The sequence below is a fragment of the Rhea americana genome, unplaced genomic scaffold, assembly GCF_003343005.1.
Source record: "Rhea americana isolate MKP2758 unplaced genomic scaffold, rheAme1 scaffold_32, whole genome shotgun sequence".
NCBI lineage: Eukaryota > Metazoa > Chordata > Aves > Rheiformes > Rheidae > Rhea > Rhea americana.
The window spans coordinates 2,703,080-2,723,342 of record NW_028186446.1 but is presented as its reverse complement, the minus strand read 5'-3'; the positions used below and the strand labels follow the sequence as shown (position 1 = coordinate 2,723,342).

Here is a 20,263-nt window from a genome sequence, read left to right as displayed (position 1 = left end):
GCTCCCGCGGCCGTTGGCGCCGTTAGCGGCTCGCTAAGATCAATGAGCCTTTTGCATGAAATAGCAGCTTTCTCGTGCCATGTATTACGGCAACAGTTGTGTAATGCGAAGACGTGGCTCACGGCGCCCGGCGTTCAGGCGTGCCTGGGGCACGGGTGTCCATGGGGCCTGCCTGCTGGCTCCGCAGCACCTAGCGGCTTGCGCGCTCCTCTTCCATGGCAGACTGAGCTTTCTTCTGTCAGGTCCTGAATTTATTTCCGCRTTTTGATATAAACTCCATTTTACCTTCCTCTCTGCTCAAACCGTCCCTAGCTAGTGGGTTGTTACTTCTTTAACTCATGCCCCCATGCTTATCTTGCCGGTCAGTGATCTCACAGTGGGACTTTTAGTCTTTATTCCACTTTTAAAGTCTTCCTTCTCCCAACACTCTTCTTGCTGCTTCTGCCTTCCCACCTGCCTGCCACAGCCGGGCTGTGCAGCGCTGGCACCATGGCATCGCTCGTCTGTGCAGAAACTGGTAGCACTGAGTGATGGACAGTGTACCTTGGCTGGCAGGGCCTGGGTAAGCAGCTAATACTTTGTGAGCGCCTTTGTTCTGTGGATTTGCTGAGGTGGATAACAAGTAAAATTGGAAGTAGTTCTGTGCCTAGCCTAGTCCAATCACAATTTCTCCTTCATCTCAGCATTGCATCTGTTTTGCTGGATTCAGATAGAAATTCTTCATTTCTTGTCTTTCTGTGATTGTTGTCATCTGTGCAATGAAATCAGTATACTTTCTTCTATGGGTAGGAAATTACCAAGACCACAGAAGAGATGGTAGTCTCTGTTCCTAACATGTTGGTGGCCCAGTCCCCAACTGGAGTTAAATATTTGTCTTTCTTTTATAGCCCTGGGTTAAAAGGGACAAGCACAGTCCTATCACATATTTGAGCTCCAAGGAGACAGTAATACCGATTCTGTGAATTTATGCTGTTCAGCTCAGTTTTACCCATCTGTATATGAACTAGTTGTTACTTCCTTTCTAAAGCCTAACAGCATGGCCAATGCTAGATTTTATTTAAAAAGATAGCAAAAAGAATATATTTTTAAACAGGGAACTAAATTCCACTAGCCTGCTTTAAAATTTGGGCATGTTAGAGCTTCTCAAAGGTAAAGCTGCTAGAATATAGTTTGTGGGCAAAASCTTCTCCTAACATCTTTCATAAAAGTGGTTGGCTGAACTTTTCAGCAGGAGGTAGAGCCAGTTGGTATGTAAAAATGTCAATCTGATCACTTTGCCTGACAAAACTATGAAGCAGTGGAATATGTATCTTGTATCAGGAAGAGTTTGCAAAACTAATATATAACAGTGCCTATAATACAAAATTTAGAGTAATCACTATTCACCTATGTTGCTCTGATAGAATTAAGAAAAGAAATTTCCCTCTTTAGCAAGTTAATGCAGGGGTGCTTGGAAGTCTGAGGAGCAAGACGTTTTGTAGTTACGTGCTAATTTGGCCTTGTATTTTGCAAACATACCCTCTCTGTATCGGTGCTGACCCACCTTGAGAGGTCATCTGCACTATTGCTGAAATGACCAGACTTTCTGTGCCATCTCCCTCTGCTTGCCTGTCCTCTTGCTCCCTTGTCTTATGCTGCTGCTGGCTTCTTGTACGYTGAGTCTTTTTGTGGGTGGAAAAAGGGGAGATTTGTCACTTAGTACATTTGTTCACTATTCTGGTGCCCTGTACATGCTTGCAAGAGCGCTAGCTGCAGCAGGAGGGAAGGTGACAGAAATAACTGGTGGGAAGAGCTAATAAGGGAGAGGGCCAGCATGGTCCTTTCAGCAGCAGCAGTTTATGGCAATCAGCTTGTAACCCGCAGTCTTACTTGGAATGTAAATATGCCAAATAAAAAATAATATTTGAACAAAGACCTGCAAGGAAACCATGCCTAAATAATTTTAAATAATCTGTTTCTGGATAGTATGGGCTGAAAATTTCTGTGCTTTTTGTCTCTTCCTTGGATCATGCTTAGATGATGGATAAGCATGAATCCTTGGTTTTCATAATCTCTTGTGGGTATATGCTCTTTGTCTACTAGGAAGAGATATGTCCTGTACTGGATAAAACAGAGGTTAAATCTTTACCTTATGGAAAATATTTAATGTGAAATTATGACTGGATGTATCACTTTATATAATATAAATTTCAGCTGTTTCATTGAAAGTATTTAACAGAAGGTCTTCCTTTTGGCTCAGYCATCTTTATTCTGGCCATCATGCTTGTCTTCTGTGGCAACATCCACCAAAAAAATTTCATTTTATTTAATTTTACTGGCRTTATTTGTAAGTATTCTGTTGAAACAAGCAATGTATTTATTTTTTTGTTCCCTTATTTGTCATTTTCACTTAATTTTATATGGTTTTTGCCTCAAAATAGCRGGCCATCTTGGCTAAGCTTTTTGGAGTCATCTGAGCATCTACCTGCTCTGAGGGACTTCAGATGTAAATAGATAGGACAAAGAACTACTGAAAACAATGTGTTGGCTCCACTTGGGGAATGGGAGTGTTAATGACACTAGCTGTCAGTGTAGAATCATTTCTTCTTAGGAACTTTTGAGGAAAGTGTCAGTTATTTGTTAGAAGTAGTATATATCCGTACACACTCTGTGCGTCTCCTGCTTGAATAGAGAAATTGTTTTGGAGTGGATATAACTGCATTGGTTCTAATTAGTTTCCTACYGCTAACCTACACTCTGATGGGTCACATCTGAAGAATCCTTTATTCTAATTTACTGTGCATCAGCTGCAGAGCTTGTCAGAACAGTCAGCTGCAGAGGATGTACCTGGAGTGCTTCTCTGGAAATATATTCACTGCAAGTGCTTGTAATCTGATATGAATCTAAAACTAACTGCTGCTCTTTGCATTTCCACATGGTCCTGTACTAAAGTTCTGTACTTATTTTCTCTCTCGTGAGAGTACCCCATTTTACTCTCTTGATTTTTGTAGCTAAAATTTGCTTTGAAATGATAGTATTYTTGAAATATACTGCAAGATATATTACTTGCATGAATAACATGTGCAAGTCTTTGCAACTTATTACTCATTCAAGTGTGTGACAGAGCAAAGAACGAACTCCAGATTTTCTGAGGTGTTCATTTTGTGAAACCTCAGGACATGGTTAGGTCAAGTTATGGCAGAAAAAGAATATCAGGATCAAAGCCACTTTGTTCTTTCAGTGCATGCCAAAGCTGTTTTTAGAACTAATATCTACTCTAAAATGCTTGTGTGACACATTAAGAACAAAAAATATACCTTTTAACAAGAGTGAGTATTTCTGTACTTGTCATATTTTATCCATTCAGGCTGTCAGGCCTTTTTTTTTTTTTTTTTTTTTTTTTTTTTTTTTTTTTTTTTTTTTTTTTTTTTTTTTTGACAGTTGACAAGTTTCTTACTGTTGTATGTTCTTGCAAATGGGAATCTTGTAGTACAGACTTTCTGCTTAACAGGTTATCTTTACAGCTTGCTGATTCTACATCATTTTAGACAGCTCTTGTGAGTCTAATGCTTRCAGCAGTTTTAGTGTAAGTCTGAACAGAATTTGAATTAGTGGTGTCAGTTAAACTGTATGTCACTAAAAATAAGGTTTGAACTTAATTTTTAGTCTCTATGATGTTGATGCAGTGATGTGGTCCTTAGGTGCAACTTCATTTGTGACTTTGGGATTGTCTCTCTCTGCACTACTGACAAAAGTAAATCCTACTRTTGAACTGTGACTAAGGAAGTTCATTTTCTTTATACTTTTTGTTAAAAATTGTTCTCATGTCTCCATTATCAGCTGTCATGACAGCTGCAAGTCGACACTGATTACTAATGTCACAACATGCACATTCCCACTGTGCATGTAAATTAACTTGTTAATTACCTAAACCTTTACTTCAATTAATAAAAATTATTTGATTGATAAAAAAAAATATAAAGGAGGTATGCCAGTTTGGTAAGATTTCATATTACATGAAAAACTTACCATTGCCATTTTTGTGGCTGCTTTACACTTAGATTTCAAGAATATGGCAAATATCTGTCCTTTTCAGTCAGCTGCACTTAAAAGGTTACTTGGGGTTGCCAGTGAATGTATTTTTTGATGAAATTTTCTTCTGGGGCAGGCATCCCCCACTGACACACACTTCTGTTGCATCCTCAGCTGTTTTTTTTTCCTGCACTATGTTACACTGTCTAGAGATGCTTTGTTGCACCCTGCCTTTGGGATTTCCCCAGGGAAGCCTTTCAGAGCATGGAAGATGTGAAGGCCAATTCCAAAACTAAATCAAAAGTTGCAGTGCACAGTCTTTGGGTGTTCTGTCACCTAACCTATGTGATTGTCCAAAACTGTTGCATGTAACTGCATACTATGATCTCTAGCTTGAGCCTCTGTGTATCAATATATACAAGAGGAACAGAAGGAGACACTTATTAGAAAGCAAAATAGGCCTGTGATTAGGGAATATGCTCTAGGGATGTGGAAAACTTGATACAAAAATTGATGTAAAACTTGGCTTCAAGACCCTTAGTCAAAGACTTTSAAATTGAGCACCATGGGGTTCTAAGCAGGAGTGTCTGACCTCTGGAGGAGCGCCTTAATCAGCAGGCTGTTGGAGGCACGTSTGCATGTACATTGCAGTCATGCTGGTTGCTGGGCTATCTCTGGCAGAAAGTGTGTTGGAGGCATGATGTCTTCTGGGTTTCAGATAAAGCTACCAGCTGAGGAATTTGCTGGCACCAGGGACCCATTCATTGACATGTCTCCTGGCAAAATATAGATCATTGAGAAGAGGATTTAGGATGTAGTGGCGTTTGAAAGGTTAAAGGGGTGCTCGAGGGCTCCTATGGCTCTATTTTTTATATAAAGCATGGGGAGTCCCTGTTTCTGAGACACTGAAAGCCTTTCTGTACTTCTGGAAGCTGACAGGCTCAAAACATAATTTTGTGACTTTTTGGACTAGTCAAAGGATGTGCTGTGGTAGGCCATAAACTGAGCTGAGTTTCATTTTTATCTGCTGTGGGACTTCACRGTAGTAACTAGAATGTTTCTGGTTCTGATCTGGGTACTAGCAGCCTTTGGCATTCTTTGTGCCATCYCACAGTTATTTGTGAGTATACTTTCCATTTGCCATGAAGACATGGGCACTTTACATGGTTGGCTTCTGCAACCAGGTCTAACTTGCCTAGAATATTTTTTTCCACGGTTTAGTCTGGGTGTTTTCCCTACAGTCCCTGTTTTATTCCTTTTTGACCTTCATAAGTGAGCTTCCTCCTTCTTCTACATTGTCATTAGTACGTGGAGAATGAATGAATGTAGAACTACGTAGCCCCTTCCATATTTGACTTCACTTAGGTTTCTTCAAAGATGAAATTGGACTGCTGTGTTGATATAGCAGAAGCCCTGTATTCAACAAAGACTTAAAAGGGCTGATAAGCATGAAAGTAGCAATGTAATAGGAAATTATAAGCTGACATACTTACAAATATTACACATATTTGTAAACATTTCCACTGAAACGTCTACAGAGCTAGTCAGACCATTTAGGAAAAATGTTTCATTCTTTTTCTTAACTAGTTACAAATAGTTTATGCCATATCTGGAACACTAGTCTTTAGGATAGTGTTTTTTTTTTTAATAGTCAATACCGAAATGCATTTTCGGTGTTATCTCACACATTTACCTAATTTAAAGCTGTAATGCTATGCGGAGAAGAGCTATGGAGTAGCAGAGGGTACAAAGATGTGTCAAGACTGGCTGTGTATCAAGGGGAAATTATTTCATCTAGATAGCTAATACTTCTGTAATGAATAAACATATATATCATAAAAGTTTACATCCTGATGGTTCTTTTTCTGTGCCATGTATATTATACTCACTTTGTACAAATTGAGCAAGAGTGGTTTTCACTTAGAATCTATTTCATCTGCCTTCCACGAGAAAATTAATCTAAAATTGTGGAGAAATGGGCTGTAGTGCTCAATAACGCTRTGTATATATGCTCATAGAAATGCAATAGGAATTTTATGTGGCTGTCAGCTGCTGCATCATATGTAAAGACATAATGGTCAGAAGGGCAGCCCTCACACTCCAGAGACAACTGAACAGAAAATAAAGGGGTTTAATGAGACCAATTTCAAAGTAATATATTTTTTCTTTAATTGCAGAAAGTAAAGGTTTCTGTTGTAACATTCATGTAGTATTCTTTGTAAATGTATCAGGGAATCCTGACTGGCTAATTTATATCACATTGCTGTTTGGATACACCCCTAAGATGATGATATTGGCTACATGGACTGCCATGCCTAAACATATCCAGATAGATATCAGGATTGACTGTGGTGTTTACAGAAGTAAAAATGCTAATGTTTAAGATTTTTTTTCCAAAGAGATTATTTTATGAATAAAATTGATCTGGTAATGTGAGCAGAAGATGGAGTGGCCAAAATAGAACCGATGAATAACTCCAGTAAAGTTCACTGTTGCTTGTAGAAAAGCAATTTAGTGGGAAGAGGAATCATTTTTATGTAGTTAAAACAGGTTTATGTAAAACCCTAAGACAACCTCCTCCATCTTTTTTTGCAGTATCTTGTGGTGGATATGTGGCTCATGCTTAGATGAAAACATCAGTATCCTGAATCCTGAAGATAAGGTATTTGCAGTACTGAATCTCTGTCTGAATATCTTAAATATTTTCTGGCTTATAGTCTATTTATTTGGATTTTCATGTAAATGACCTAAAAAGGGAACTGTGGCATAATTTCAAAGTGTAAGGCTAAAGAAAAATACATACAAAAAATCTTCTGAGCTTCATATTTCACTACAGAAAGGAGATCTGTAAAGATCAAGAACTGCATAATTTAAAATGACACTATCCTGTCAACAGTTAGCTTTAGCATTTTGCTAGTGAGATGTAACCTTAAGTATCTATGAAGAGTAGAGGAAGACAGGGCTTTGCAGTTAAGAAGTTAGGCAGCATTTTTTATTTAGTCTGTTATTGTATTTTTAATAAGTTTTTATGAACTTCTTATATTGTTTTATGTTATATGTATAAATGCTACATCTGCGTATTTTTAGAGTTGACTGAAAGCATGTCATTGCAGAAAAGTCAACACTTCATCCATTCCTTTGCCCTTCTGCAAAGACTGACAGAAAGCTCATCTCATGCAGTAATTACACTAGATGCATTGCCTTCCTTTCAGTGCATATCCTGTGCTTTATTCCTCAGTTAACAGGACTAGATGGTAAATTGATACTCAGTTTTGCATTTTCACTAGCTTCTCTGCATCTTTCAAGTTTCCATATCTGACTGACCTGCAACAATAATAGGGACAGTAATAGTTACATTGTCTAATTCCGAGTAGATTAGATTTTCTGCACAGTTTTTAGTAAAATACCTAGCTACTCTGTATCTGTGTTTGACTTCCATTCTTACCAACCCCTGTGAGCATTATTTTGGGGTGCCTGATGAGTGCTGGGAGAAGAAAGGAGAAGGAGGAGAAGGTAATAGTGAAATCAGGCTTGATAAGCAGACTTCTGAACCTGGGTTGGAGGGGGTGGCGAATTTTAAAGCATGTTGTTGTGATTTAAAACACCTCACAAAGTATGGTCTAGATTTGAATATCTATTAATATGCTCTAGCTGCCATAAAAACAAATCTCTCTCATGCTGCTCAGTATCTTAGTAAAACTCAGTACTTGGTAATTGTAGCATATTCAGTGAAACCACTGCAGCAGGTAATGGATAGTGTCATGCAAACCCAAACCAACTGACTCAAATTTGTACACTGGATTTTAGAAGCTCTCCAGCATTTTTGCATGCTTGTTGGAGGAATCTAACTAAATTATTTTAACAATGAACAGAATAGTTTACTGCTTGTTAACATACAGAGGTAGCCTGCAATATCCTGGTGTTAAGGAAGATCAGATATTATTAAGTGGCAGAATTTAGGAACTCATGGGTAAAACCTCAGCAGGATCAAGCTATTAATGTCTTCTTGAACAAACAGATCAATATCTACATTTCATTTCTACCTTAACATACAGTGTTTAGGTTTCATCTCATATCAGTTCTACTCAGCCTAAGTAACGGTGTCTTCAACACAGTCCTCACACTCACTCTCATACCACTGTCCCTTTACTAAAAACAAGTATGTAATGTGGTGGTAGCAATTTAAGCAAAATTGTCTGCTTTAGGTTTTGTTCTTAAAACTTAATGAATATAGGCATCTTACATTTACAAATGAAAACATTCAACGTCTTGTTGGTCCCCCAGCTGATCTGGTACAGGACTGAATATATCCTAAAAACTTCTGTCATCAGTCTTACGAATCTGCTACAGTAAGTCTAAGATGTAATGAGACAGAACAGAATTAGTTTAAGTAATAAATGTTTAATCAAAGAATTTTACATATTATTAACAGCATTCATTTGGCCAAACATCTACATGGTTGTAGTATCCTACTTGTATATAAAGTGGGAATGTATCAAGTATAGACTATGAAAGTGCAAATAACAGTTCAAGGTTAGAGTAATTTTTTACATTATAAAATTAACAGGTTTACAAAATAGTCTTGCCAAACTTTATTTTTGAATTGTAAAGTCAATGACTATGGTGTTAAAATAAGTACCAAGAAAATACAAATTTAATAGGGTAATTTCATGCTCATAAGAGTAACACAGAAACAATGGATATACTGCACAACCTAACAAAATTACAAAAAACCAGAACCCACAAATTTCACTATCTTCACAGAGAGCACTCTTACATATCTTACTGTAGCTTTGCAAGACATTTCAATGCAATACACACAATCGTTGTGAGAACCTTTCTCTTCAGAAAATACAGTTCAAGGAAGCTATGTGAGTTAAACTTTCAGACCAATTCATGATGATAGTTCATACAGAACTATTTTAGATTATAGGATTTTATACCATTGAACAATTAAAAATAGGTATTTTTCAAAGATGTCCAAGAGTTCATGATTATGTTGAGAATAGGGCAGCTAGAGGAAAAGTTGGAGGATGGTTTGAGACTATTCTATTCCATTTTCTCTAAAGAGGCTTGCAAAATTAACTAGTTTTTTAATGGGGTAAGGGTAAAATACTCCTCAGTTTTTACTAATATGAACCCTGTGGCTGCAAGGTCCAAAAGCAGGATTTGCATGAATTAGTTACCAAAACACTCACTTGAACTCACAGTAATCAATACATAAACTTTGCTATCATGATACTTGCCTATACACACTCAGTAGTAATAAACTTTTATACCATATCAACAAATCTCTGGTAACAGTTAAGCAAAACTTAAAATGGAGTGTACATAATTTGCTTGTATTAGGACAGGTTTTGATTATATGTAATTAAAACAGCCATTTCAACAACTTACTCTAGTTGTAATTACATACTGTACCATTGTATCTCACTAACTGTAGACTGATGCTTTTAAGCAAATCTAAAACCAGTATATTTTTTTTTCACGGTACAACAACTAGAAGAGGGTTTATTTTTTTTGTTTTTACACTAAACAGTAATCACACAGCAAATGAATATTGTGCAATTGAACAGATATCTAGTAGTGTTTTGTTTATGCAAAAACACTGACTGAACATTTAGTTATTTACTGTAAAGGCAAGGCCATGGGTGGTTTTATGGAGGTCTTTGCAATTAATAGCATAGTTACTCCAGAACAGACACTGAATCTGAATTACTGTTTAACTGTGGCAACTATCCAGTTGGGTTAGGCAAAGGCACCGTAACATGTTGAGCAAACTGTGTTATCTGAATTTTAATTGTGGGAGTGGCTAATATATGAAAATTCTGTATTCCTATATTTTATAAAATGTTATCATTAAAAGTAATTGCACTATTAGTGCATAGAATGCTTTGTAGAATTATGAAAACAAAGAGCTATGATTGCACTTCCATTAAAGTGTCTCTTAAAATACAGCATAGCTGTTGCTAACTAACTGTATTTTAATATTTAAAATAACTGTTTAACAGCAGCATTAGTTTTTATTAACTTAAGATACAGGCTACATTTAATTAAATGCAGTCACTATGGCAATACACGCCAGTTAAATTTAGAGAAGCAATGCTACCCAGTGGTTTTTTTCACTACTAAAAATTGTGGGATTAGTTTGATAGAGTAACACTGCACTGTTTCATTAGGCTACAGCCAGCTAACTATTCACAGTTTGGCACATTTGGACTGTAAATAGACATGAAAAAATCTTTGATTTTAATGTGAAAGTAAATCCCCTATAACTTGTTCCTGGAGCAGTACTAAAGAGAAGCATTAAATACCTCAGTTCACACTGCTAACAAAAATGAAAAATGAGTAAGGAAAGGTTATGGAAAACAAAAACAAAATGCAAATGAATTACTAAATATTATTTTGGTGAAAGAATCAGTTCTAAAAAAATGGAATAAACTATTTCTTAGGAAAAAACCAAAATAATCAGTGTAAGCCTTTAATCCGTACTTTCAAGTTAAGGATCATCAACCTAAGGCTAAACAGATGCTGCATTGTATTAGGAATGTGGAGTACAACCTACTTATTCCTTTTTCTTGAGAGCAAAAAGGCAAGTACTACCTAATTAAATGCAAAGGATATTCCTTGAAAGGTTCACATTATTATAAAGAACTACAATTCAAGAAAACTCCTAAGTATCCATTGTTATGTCAGTGATTACAACTGAGTGTAATTATGTGGATCAAAGCCTCCATAATGCTTACTCCACATACTGTACCATCTGTCACTGCCATTCATTTACTCCAATTTTAATTCTTGTTCATACCAGATGCACATGTTCAATCCATTCATTTGAGGTCTGAGGAATCTGACTTGAAATACCTTCTGAAGCATCCGTGCCGCTTGTTACTCCCCTGGTACGATCACCACTTTGTGATACTGTTTCACCTGGAATAATGTTTTCTTCAGAATTAGTCTCTTCTGTTTGGGTTCCTCTGCCTTCGTTTTTGAGTGCATCCTCAAATAGTGCATGCTCTTCCTGAGGCTCCAGTCCTGTATCTATAAGATTTGGTTGCCCTGCTGAGCCATCTTCAGTACTGGGTTGCTGCGAATCCTCATCTGTTTCTGTACTTGCTGAGGGGATCAGAGCAATGCTCTGTGGGTTCATGTCATGAAACCAGGCCATAATATTTCCAAGAAGATTTTCACTGGTATTGGGATCCTGACTACTTGAATCCGCGTCACTAGATGTTGAATATAATCCACTTCTTGTATCACTGGAAGGATGTGAATGAAGACGATCAGCTGAGAAAGGATCATTGCCTGCACCTAGTCTCATCAGACTATCACCAAGTTCCAACAGCTCAGAGCTGCTCAATGCTGATCTTGGGTTATCTATACTTATGGGAGCAGAGTCCAGTCTTGTAGGCAAAGATGTACCTATTGCTCCTAAGGATGCCTCATTATTTAGAAAGTCTCTAGTTTCTTCGTCTATAGCCAAGCCAGATTCTTGCAGTGATAACTGAATAGCTAGCAGGATGTTTGGGTCATCTTCATCTAAAGAACTCAGAGCCTGTGGAAATATAGAAGGTTGCTTTCAGAATAAAATTCATCTGTTAACATATTTTAGATTAAAAGTAATTTGGTCTCAAATCTGGAATTCACTCATTATTGCTATATGTCATTTATCAGAATCAATTTTTACTGAGTTCTACAGTTGCCATCAGAATTTAAAAGCTGATTATTGTGACATTAGCAATTGTTCAGCAATACTTACCAGTGTGAATGTATAATTTTCTTGTCCTAGATTTTCCCTTCCTCATCGAAGAATTACAAAACTTTGCAGAGATACAAAATGATACAGAAAAGCAGAGCACAGGAAGACAAGCAAAGCAGAGAGAATGGAAAAGAGATTAGGGAAGATACCTGAAGAGAGTCCTGATTTTCAGAGCGACTGACAGGGGTATAGTCATGAAGCGAAGAGCTGTGCAGAATACCCATAGAGGCTGAACTCACCATGGAGGTGCCATGTCTTCTACTACTGCCACCTTCCTGGGTGTCTGTTTGGGCAATTGAAACAAAAACATTTAAAGAACAAGCAGGAAAAGTCTTCTCATCTTCTCTACTTCTCATTTTGGATTCCAGCTGTGTAATTTTACTTCCTTATTCACTCTGAAATAAATAATCTAAAACATTCCTTTCGCATCAACGCTTACACAGTGGCAAAACACCAGTTCCACTATTTTAGGAGTGACTCTGGTTTGTTTGTGCTTTTCTGCTCTCAGTAGCATTCTTCCTTTCCTTGAAAAAATGGCATATGCCATCATTAGCCTGGGTCCATTGGCAAGAGGACCAAAATGGTCTAAGGCACATAGAAAAATTACGGAGAAGTCTGAAAAATATTACACATGACCTCTCTGCCCCACCTGCATTCTGGATCTCTCTCTCATTCTGTTACTCAGCATGCTCTGGCTCTTTACAATGCTCTTTATAGCAAATGCTGCCAGAATGCTCTCAGCCCAAAGTGTGGGAGCTTGGATTTATCCCTTTGTGCTCACCTTTTCCTTTGTGTCCTCAAGAACACTCAATTTTCAGTGCCTTCTATTAGTTACACTGCTGTGCAAGATACTATGGAAATAGTGTGATTTAGAGCTTAAGACTCAAGACTTAAGACATATGGGATGCATTTACAGCTTAAAACCAAATTTGGCCCATTTCTCTGTTCTTGCAAAGAGTACAACTCAGCTGTAATATCAACATTACAGTGCAGCGCAATTGGARTTGCTTATGTATACCTCGGCAATCAATGGCATTACTGTTTTCTTAGAAATCCAACAAAAAAATAGAAGTAAATGCTGTTTCCATATATGCTGTTTCTGTAATAAAAAAGAAATGCAATTCTCTTGACTTTGTAAAAAAAGATTTTCACTTCAAAACTCAAAATAAATAAAATGAGACTAACTCAGTTAAAACTCATCCTGAGGCCTAACAAAGTTCTCTCTTGCATATGGTGCAGTGCCATGTCTGCATAATATCCAAGTGTTTAGTCAAATTCTAGTCCTCAAACTAACAAAATGGTTTGGAATTTTATTCACAATAGGGAAGGACCAAAGATTAAGAAAATTATTTTCATTGTTTCAAAAATAAAAAAGTGCACTTGTTCATTTTGCCTTGGTAAAAAGACTGTTGTTTCTAAAAAAAATAAGCTATGGTTAGGGCTTAAGTGCATGAAACATGGAGATGAGACTTTATGCAGCACGGCTTAGATGCTGAGCATGCCACTGGCAGTTAGGAAGAAAGCAACTCAGAGTATGATCATATTTGAATTATTTTTGTACCTTTGCAAAAGCTCACGGCAGAATGGAGACAGCCCAGAGAGCCAAGGTACAGTAAACTTAAGGGACTGCACTACAGGATGTATAACAGCAGCATGCTGGAAGTGATAATCCTGTGCCAGCTTGTTTATGGGTTGTCTTTGCCAAGACAGGAGTTTCTGAGCAGGATTTTGGAATTACAGCCCTATGACGACCTTCCAGTATGCCTGCAACAGGGGAACCAGCTTCTTCACTGCTCACGCACAGCTGCTCCCTATACTTTGTGTAAAAGGACCATTATATAAACTAGATTGTCACACAAAGTCTGTGCTCTTCAGATTTTCTTCAGAAAAGTAAATCAGCTCTAAGTAGCTGAGAAGTAGTTTAGAAGAAGATAAATGCGTTGCTCCTTAAAAATTAGGAGCAGCCACAGCGAAGTCAACAACACTTTCAAGATACAGGTATGTGGAAGAATAACACTGTATCCTGGAAAACATAGCAAAGTATTTGAAACTTCTTTAAAATACATCCACAGAACAAAAACTGTGGACTCTGCTAACCAAGTAAAAGGGAAAAGGAACTGGGAAGAAGAAAGGAAAAACAGCATGAAAGCAGGAGCATACCTAAGGTACTCTCACTAGGGTCATCAGGATCTGGAGTATTACTCAGCAAACTGTGCATGTCTCCGCGTCGACGCTGCCTGTGCCTCCTCCGATACTGAAATTCAGCATATTCCTGCATAAACCAAAGGTTACAAAATACAGGGCAGCATGCAGTAATATTTTTCTGACGTAACAAGCACCACATTTTTTACAAAAAATGTGTGATTTTATAGGTTTATTATAAAATCACCTGTTCTCAGAAAAATAAATTGCAGGTTATATCATGCAATGCATTAAAAAAAGACACTAGGTAACACTAGATCTATAAAATAATAAATTAGCAAATGAAAATACTAGAGGTACTGCAGATATTTTAATACTTGCAATCTCCCTTTTTATAGAGTTTTTTTTTTATTTAAAAGCTTTGATACCCAACTTTACATACATATTCACACACACACTTCTTTATAAATATGCACCTAGTGATTTTAGAACACAAAAACAATGAATCTGAGTCAGACCAATGGATTATCTCAAGGTCCTGTGGCCACCAGTGGCCAGTAGAAAATAACCCCTGCAGACTATAACTTTTCATGTTGTGTATATTCACCAAGGACATTTTACTTGTCATATTTATAGGAAAGACTCACTTTTGATTGTCAGACTGATTCCCAAGGGTTTATTATCTTAATACTTGCAAATAAATATTTACATTTCCATACTTCTGCTAATATTAGGAGGCTGATTTTGTGCTTGAAGGCAAATTTCTCACTTTTAGATGGAATTTTTGACTACTATAGTTGACACTGAATCTGACTACGTAGGTAAGATCTTTTGTTAATTTGTTACATAAGGCAATAAAAATATACACATAGCTACAAGCTCTTCAGAAAAGAATACTAAAATTTTCCTCCCTAAACCCCAGGTTGAGAAATCTGTAATACAAGATTTCCTTTAGCCAAATACCCTGGGAAAGATGACATCACCATTAACATGCCTTTTGTACATCAACTTTATAGAAATTATCCCAGAATATCTCAACATCTAAAATACCTAAAATATAAATCAAAAAGTGTCATTTCTCATACACAATGACCTTATTAATTTTAAGGGTATGTTGTCTTTGAAGCTTTTCAGACCAAGTTCTCATTCATTATGACATACGAAAGCCAAAAAAAAATTGTTACAAAATGATCAGTGTGGGCACATTTTTGTCTACATACGAAGATCCAAGAAAATTATAAGAATCTAAAAATCACTGTACTGGATCAGACAAAAAGTTCATTTAGCCCAATATTCCCTCTCCGGCAGCAGTAGTAAATGCTTGTTGGCCTAAGGGAATAGCATAAAAACAGGGCAAGCATGTAGTGATTATTCCCCAATACTCTTCCAGGTCCAGGTGTGTTTTGGGATTCCTAAACTGAAGGTTATGGCTATTTTGTATTACTGACCTCCTCTACCCTCCAAACAAAAACAAAAAATCAAATATTAATATGAAATAATGTAACTGAATGAGTTAAAATATATGCTATCACTATGATTCAGATAAGGATGGATGAAAAATGAACACTAAGATTTATAAATTATATCAGATTTTGTCTTTCATCTGTTTGCAATAAAATCACAGATTTTCCCAGTAGCCATTTAACAATACATTTTTTATGCTTTAGATAGTTATCTCAACTACTGTTGAAACAATTTTATTTCTGATTACTTGGAAAGATTTTACACATTTGAACAAAGTAAGTTTAAATATTGTTGGGTAAAAATACAGAAATTTCATACAATGGCCTAAAAGTAGTGCTAAAAACAGTAAAATTTTGTTTTCTGCGACAATTTGGTATACACAGATATTCTATTACTTGTCAGTAGAAGCACAGCTCTATGTCAAAATTTTGTAATGAAATTCACTAAAAATAAACAAAGATAACCATTATTAATTCTACAAAATTCCTTTAGCACAGGTGGTTGCAAGTATCTTTGATAACTATGTAGAGAAGAAGCCAACTTGCATCAGACAATGCTCATTTAGGCAAACCATAGAGATGACTTGTAAGCCACCATCTCAGCGTGACTGCAATGGTACCTACTGCTAAACAGCTCATGAGCATATTGCTTATCAGCTTTTTCTCATAACCACTTCCACTGATGACACAGTATCACCACAATTTAATATTATAAAACACAGAATTATTAAAAACCAAAAGACTAAAGGAACTGGACAGGAGAAGCAAGCTGATTTCTTGTAGAGAAGCAAGCTATTTTCTCACCAGCATGACGATGCTAGCCAACAACAATAGCAAAGGAAATATATAGAGAGAGTACATGGAGTTCTCCAGGATCTTTTAAAATGACTAGCTAGAAAGAAAACAGCAACAAGGAAATGTTGAGATGAAGTTTCCTTCCTAACTGTATGCTTTAATCTAATGATCTCAAAATACTAAATAAATACTAAGATGACACAGGAAAGCTTCATAGGAAGCTTCTTCTATCTTAATGCTTTCTGAAAATTATATAATCTTTTCCTGTATACAGACTGTAGAATATTCATTTTAAAAATTGCAATTTTCATTTGTAGTTTAGTTAGCAGAAATTCATCTGGTATGTGTACCTGATTTCCATCCTGCTTTAATGCATAAAATTAAAAAAGAACATTTCAAATGGTTAACAATATTTAACTGTATGGCTGTTTGTTTTTGCTGGATTGTTATGAAAGGATGGAAATTTCTTAGACTTTTTATCAAATTCTGCTGCTGGACTGATACTGCATTCAAAATTTCCTACTACATAGCTTCAAATATTCCTTACTTTAAGATTTCCCAGCACACACAAACCAGCTTATATGCAACTTTAAAACTGGTTATGAAGTTGGAAAACGTTTAATAATAAGTAGGTAACCTAAAGCCACCTAAAATAACTGTATCTGTATTAGAATCATTGTTTAGTCTTTGCACAATTAGCTATGCATATATTTCCTTCTATTGTGAAATAAATAAAACAACTTAAACCAAACGTTGCCAACTTGATATGCTTTGAATCAAAATAAGGAAGCTCTTCATGCAGATTATGATCATACCTATGTTTCTATGCAGAACTAAATTAAAAATTTAATAAAAAAAGGTTTACCTCAGGAGATGCAAATCCTAAATACTCCCAATCCCATGTTCCACCAGCGAAGCTATAAAATTAAAGGAGATGTACCATAAAATTTAGAAGCAGAATAAAGTATGAACCACCTACACAGCTCCAAAGCACATCAACCTATAAAAAGTAGTGTAATTGTAAATCTCTCCAGTTAACAAGTCTTCCGCTTAAATTCTTACCTTAAAACTCATTAAGAAAACCATACAGTTAAATTGTTGGCAATTCCAGATCTGCTTGATATATTTAGCAAGCACTTACAGATTTTATGAGTGTGCCAAGTATTCAGTGACAATCTTGAAGCATGAAAGTGAAATGGAAGCCATAACATCTAATCATTAATATATCACAAAAGGGGAAGCAATTTATATGGGGAAGCTGCAGTATACAGAGCAATGATTCTCCAACACTCAGTTCATATGTTTGGATAACTGAAGCAAAAATACAGGGGGCAAACCCAACACATTTTCAGATTATGACTGCCTAGAGAACCGCTGGTAAATGTGTACTGTCCTAAGGGTGTCGCGCATACTTGCTGCCATGGAACAGGCGGGGACAGCAGAATAGTCAGTGTAAGCAACTATGTGATGTAAATTCTTTACCATAAAGTAGTAATAGTGGAGTCTGCAAACTGGTATGTTTCACTGTATTGAAAGAAAACTGAAAGCCAGTTTTACATTTTTAACTTGTCACCATGAAGGACAGAAGTATGATTTAGTGGTAAGTCATGTACAATCATACCAAACTAATAGCAGCTTCACGTGGTTTAAAATACAGTTGCAGCAAAACAGTAGTGAAACACTTTTGCTCAATTTGTTCAACTATCACTTTAAAGGTTTTTCAACATACAACTTTTTACTTAAATGCTGATTTCAAAACACACTACTTGTTAGCTGACCAGGTACCAACACTGACTTACAGAGTGAACCTGATTCTGTAATTGCCATGGAAGTGAAAAATAGAATCCCAGCCTCTTTAAACTAAATGGGCCCCTGCTGCCTTTAGTGTTCATAAAGGCTGTTCCTGGTCTTGGGTTTTGATGCAACTTTAAAAGCCAGCAAGGTTTCTCATTTGCAGTTTCATCAACAAAGGGAGTGCCTTTGAGTCTGTGAAAAGTCCTAATTCCGCATGGATCAAATGACCAAGAAAAGGTCACTCTGGTGATCTGCAGCCACCAAGTTTATCAGCTCCACTTTACCTTGCTGTCAAAGGATGAGAGCAGGTAGGTGGATTCACCCTCTTTGACAGCTTTCAAATGAACTTCTTTGAGTTGCATACTATTTTGTCTGGATTACCTGCGCCTCGGTGCTTCTGGTGAGTCTGCAGGAGCAACACCACGGGCCACAGAGGCTAAGAACTCTTGCCGCTTCTGCTGCACAAGACAAGCTGCACGGATGATTTTATGGCGAGGAGTCCGAAGGTAAGGCCTGTTCACTTTCTGTGCAAGGTCTTCAGTGACCATTTCTAAGTCTGTCTGCAGTAGTAATAGGTAAAGAACAGAATAATTTTACAGTGAAATTAACATCAGGCAACACTCTGCTATAAACACTGAACTGAATAATTTCCATTTTCCTGAAAATATCCAGCATGAGGCCCTTGGAACACCAACTCTCAAATAATTTTTAATATTAGAATTACAACTACAGAAATGACGTACTGTGAATCTGCTTAGCAGGAGGACCTGTAATAGTTTGTTTTCTGCTTCTCCCTCCGTTCTTTCTTCTTTGATACAAAGATGGCTGGAGGCACGAATCACCTTTTTATTCAGTGTTCAGTACGTTGTCCAGCACAACAGCTTTGACTCATCAGGAGGTCTTTGAGCTACGTAATGACCGAGTGTTCAGTGCCCAGCTAGAAGCCTGCAACTTTACTGCTTGCCTCATTTTTCCTGTGATGGTTTGGCCTTGGCTCCATCCTATCCCATCTGTAGATGCACACTCAAACTGCTGTTCTCTGAATTGTGGTTCCCCAGTTCCTCCGAGTGTAACAAGCCACATTGTCCATTCCTCACCCCAAAATACCTGCCCTTCTAGCCTACCGCTTTACTGAGCTGACTTGTGCCCTCCCACTTGGAATAGGGTTCCCTGCGCTCACACACACATTGCACATGTTTGGGGCCGTATGGGAAGGAAGGAGGCAGCAGCCCCTGCTCAGGTCTGCTGGTGCCATCACCACAAAGATACTCCCCAATTTTTGCCATCATCAATGTATCAGACACATGAGCATGGAAAAAACAGGTGAGAAGAGTTGGGAAAGGAGATAAAAACTGCATGGAGTTATTATACAGCTCCTCCCTACCCCGGAATAACCCCTGTCCGCTGTTTAGGCTGCTCAGCAGTCTGAGAGATGCAAGTAACTCTGCTCACTACTTGCTAGGAGCCATGGAAGAGCTCTTTGTGGAAGGCATCTTTTGGCTTAGGGCTATGAAGCTGGTTCACAATGAGAATTCAGTTGAAATGTTATCTTCAGAAAATCAGGATAACAGTAAATAGTTTTCCTCTTTTTTTCCTCCTCCACCTGTCCCTTATCCTGCTCCTCCTGCAGCAGTGTTATTTTAATTCACTCTAAGATTGAACTAAAAGCTACTGTGTTACAGAATAAAAATGCACTTATTTCCAAACTTGGTTACAATTATGAAGTGTATTAGTCTTATGCTACAAAAAAATACAAGGTGACATGGATAACTAATGCTACCAAAAAGTGTCAGTACAAAAGCAAAATATACGTTTATTACCTGCATAAGTTCAAATATTTCTTTCTTTGTGCTTTTAGGCTCCAAAAAGAATCCATATGGATAAGAACACTTGAGAATGCGGCGAGTTTTTAGAAGCTCTTGTACAGCATCTTCAATGAATGTGGTGTCAGGACAGCCTCCCTCAGCTGAAAGGTGATAAAAGCACTATGAGAATCTTTTCCTGCTGATGTCAGCATTTCTTTTACTGTAAGAGTTCTCCTCCAAAATAGTGAAATTTATATGCATGTCAGTTAAATATTTTGCAAGTAAACGACAGCAGATTCAAAATGATTATACAGTGTTCTTATTATAAGAAACAAGCACAGAATATTAGCTTCTCTCTTACTAATGCTGTTTTTCCCGTGTCTTTGGATATATAAAATTTACACTACAGATTGTATTTAGCTTTTATTCACAACCTATGAATTCCAGAGCTGGAGAGATCACATCACACAGCAGACTGAAATGAGCTCTATTCA

At 37.1% G+C, this 20,263-nt stretch overlaps 1 protein-coding gene across 3 annotated transcripts in view; it reads right to left on the bottom strand.

The window, feature by feature from the left end:
- Window positions 1-8,392: 8,392 nt before the first annotated feature.
- The window catches only part of ANKIB1 (ankyrin repeat and IBR domain containing 1), a 78,266-nt gene continuing 66,395 nt past the window's right edge, over window positions 8,393-20,263 (bottom strand). Inside the window, exons 15-20 of one of the 3 annotated variants that reach the window (XM_085310489.1) lie at window positions 19,785-19,930; window positions 18,346-18,524; window positions 17,036-17,087; window positions 13,931-14,042; window positions 11,920-12,053; window positions 8,393-11,566 (exon numbers count right to left, since the gene is read on the bottom strand). In XM_085310489.1, the coding sequence (XP_085166615.1) occupies window positions 10,814-11,566; window positions 11,920-12,053; window positions 13,931-14,042; window positions 17,036-17,087; window positions 18,346-18,524; window positions 19,785-19,930 (1,376 nt within the window). In that variant the 3' untranslated portion in view covers window positions 8,393-10,813. The remainder of the gene's footprint in view (window positions 11,567-11,919; window positions 12,054-13,930; window positions 14,043-17,035; window positions 17,088-18,345; window positions 18,525-19,784; window positions 19,931-20,263) is intronic. The other 2 variants (XM_085310491.1, XM_085310490.1) reach the window with 2 other exon arrangements.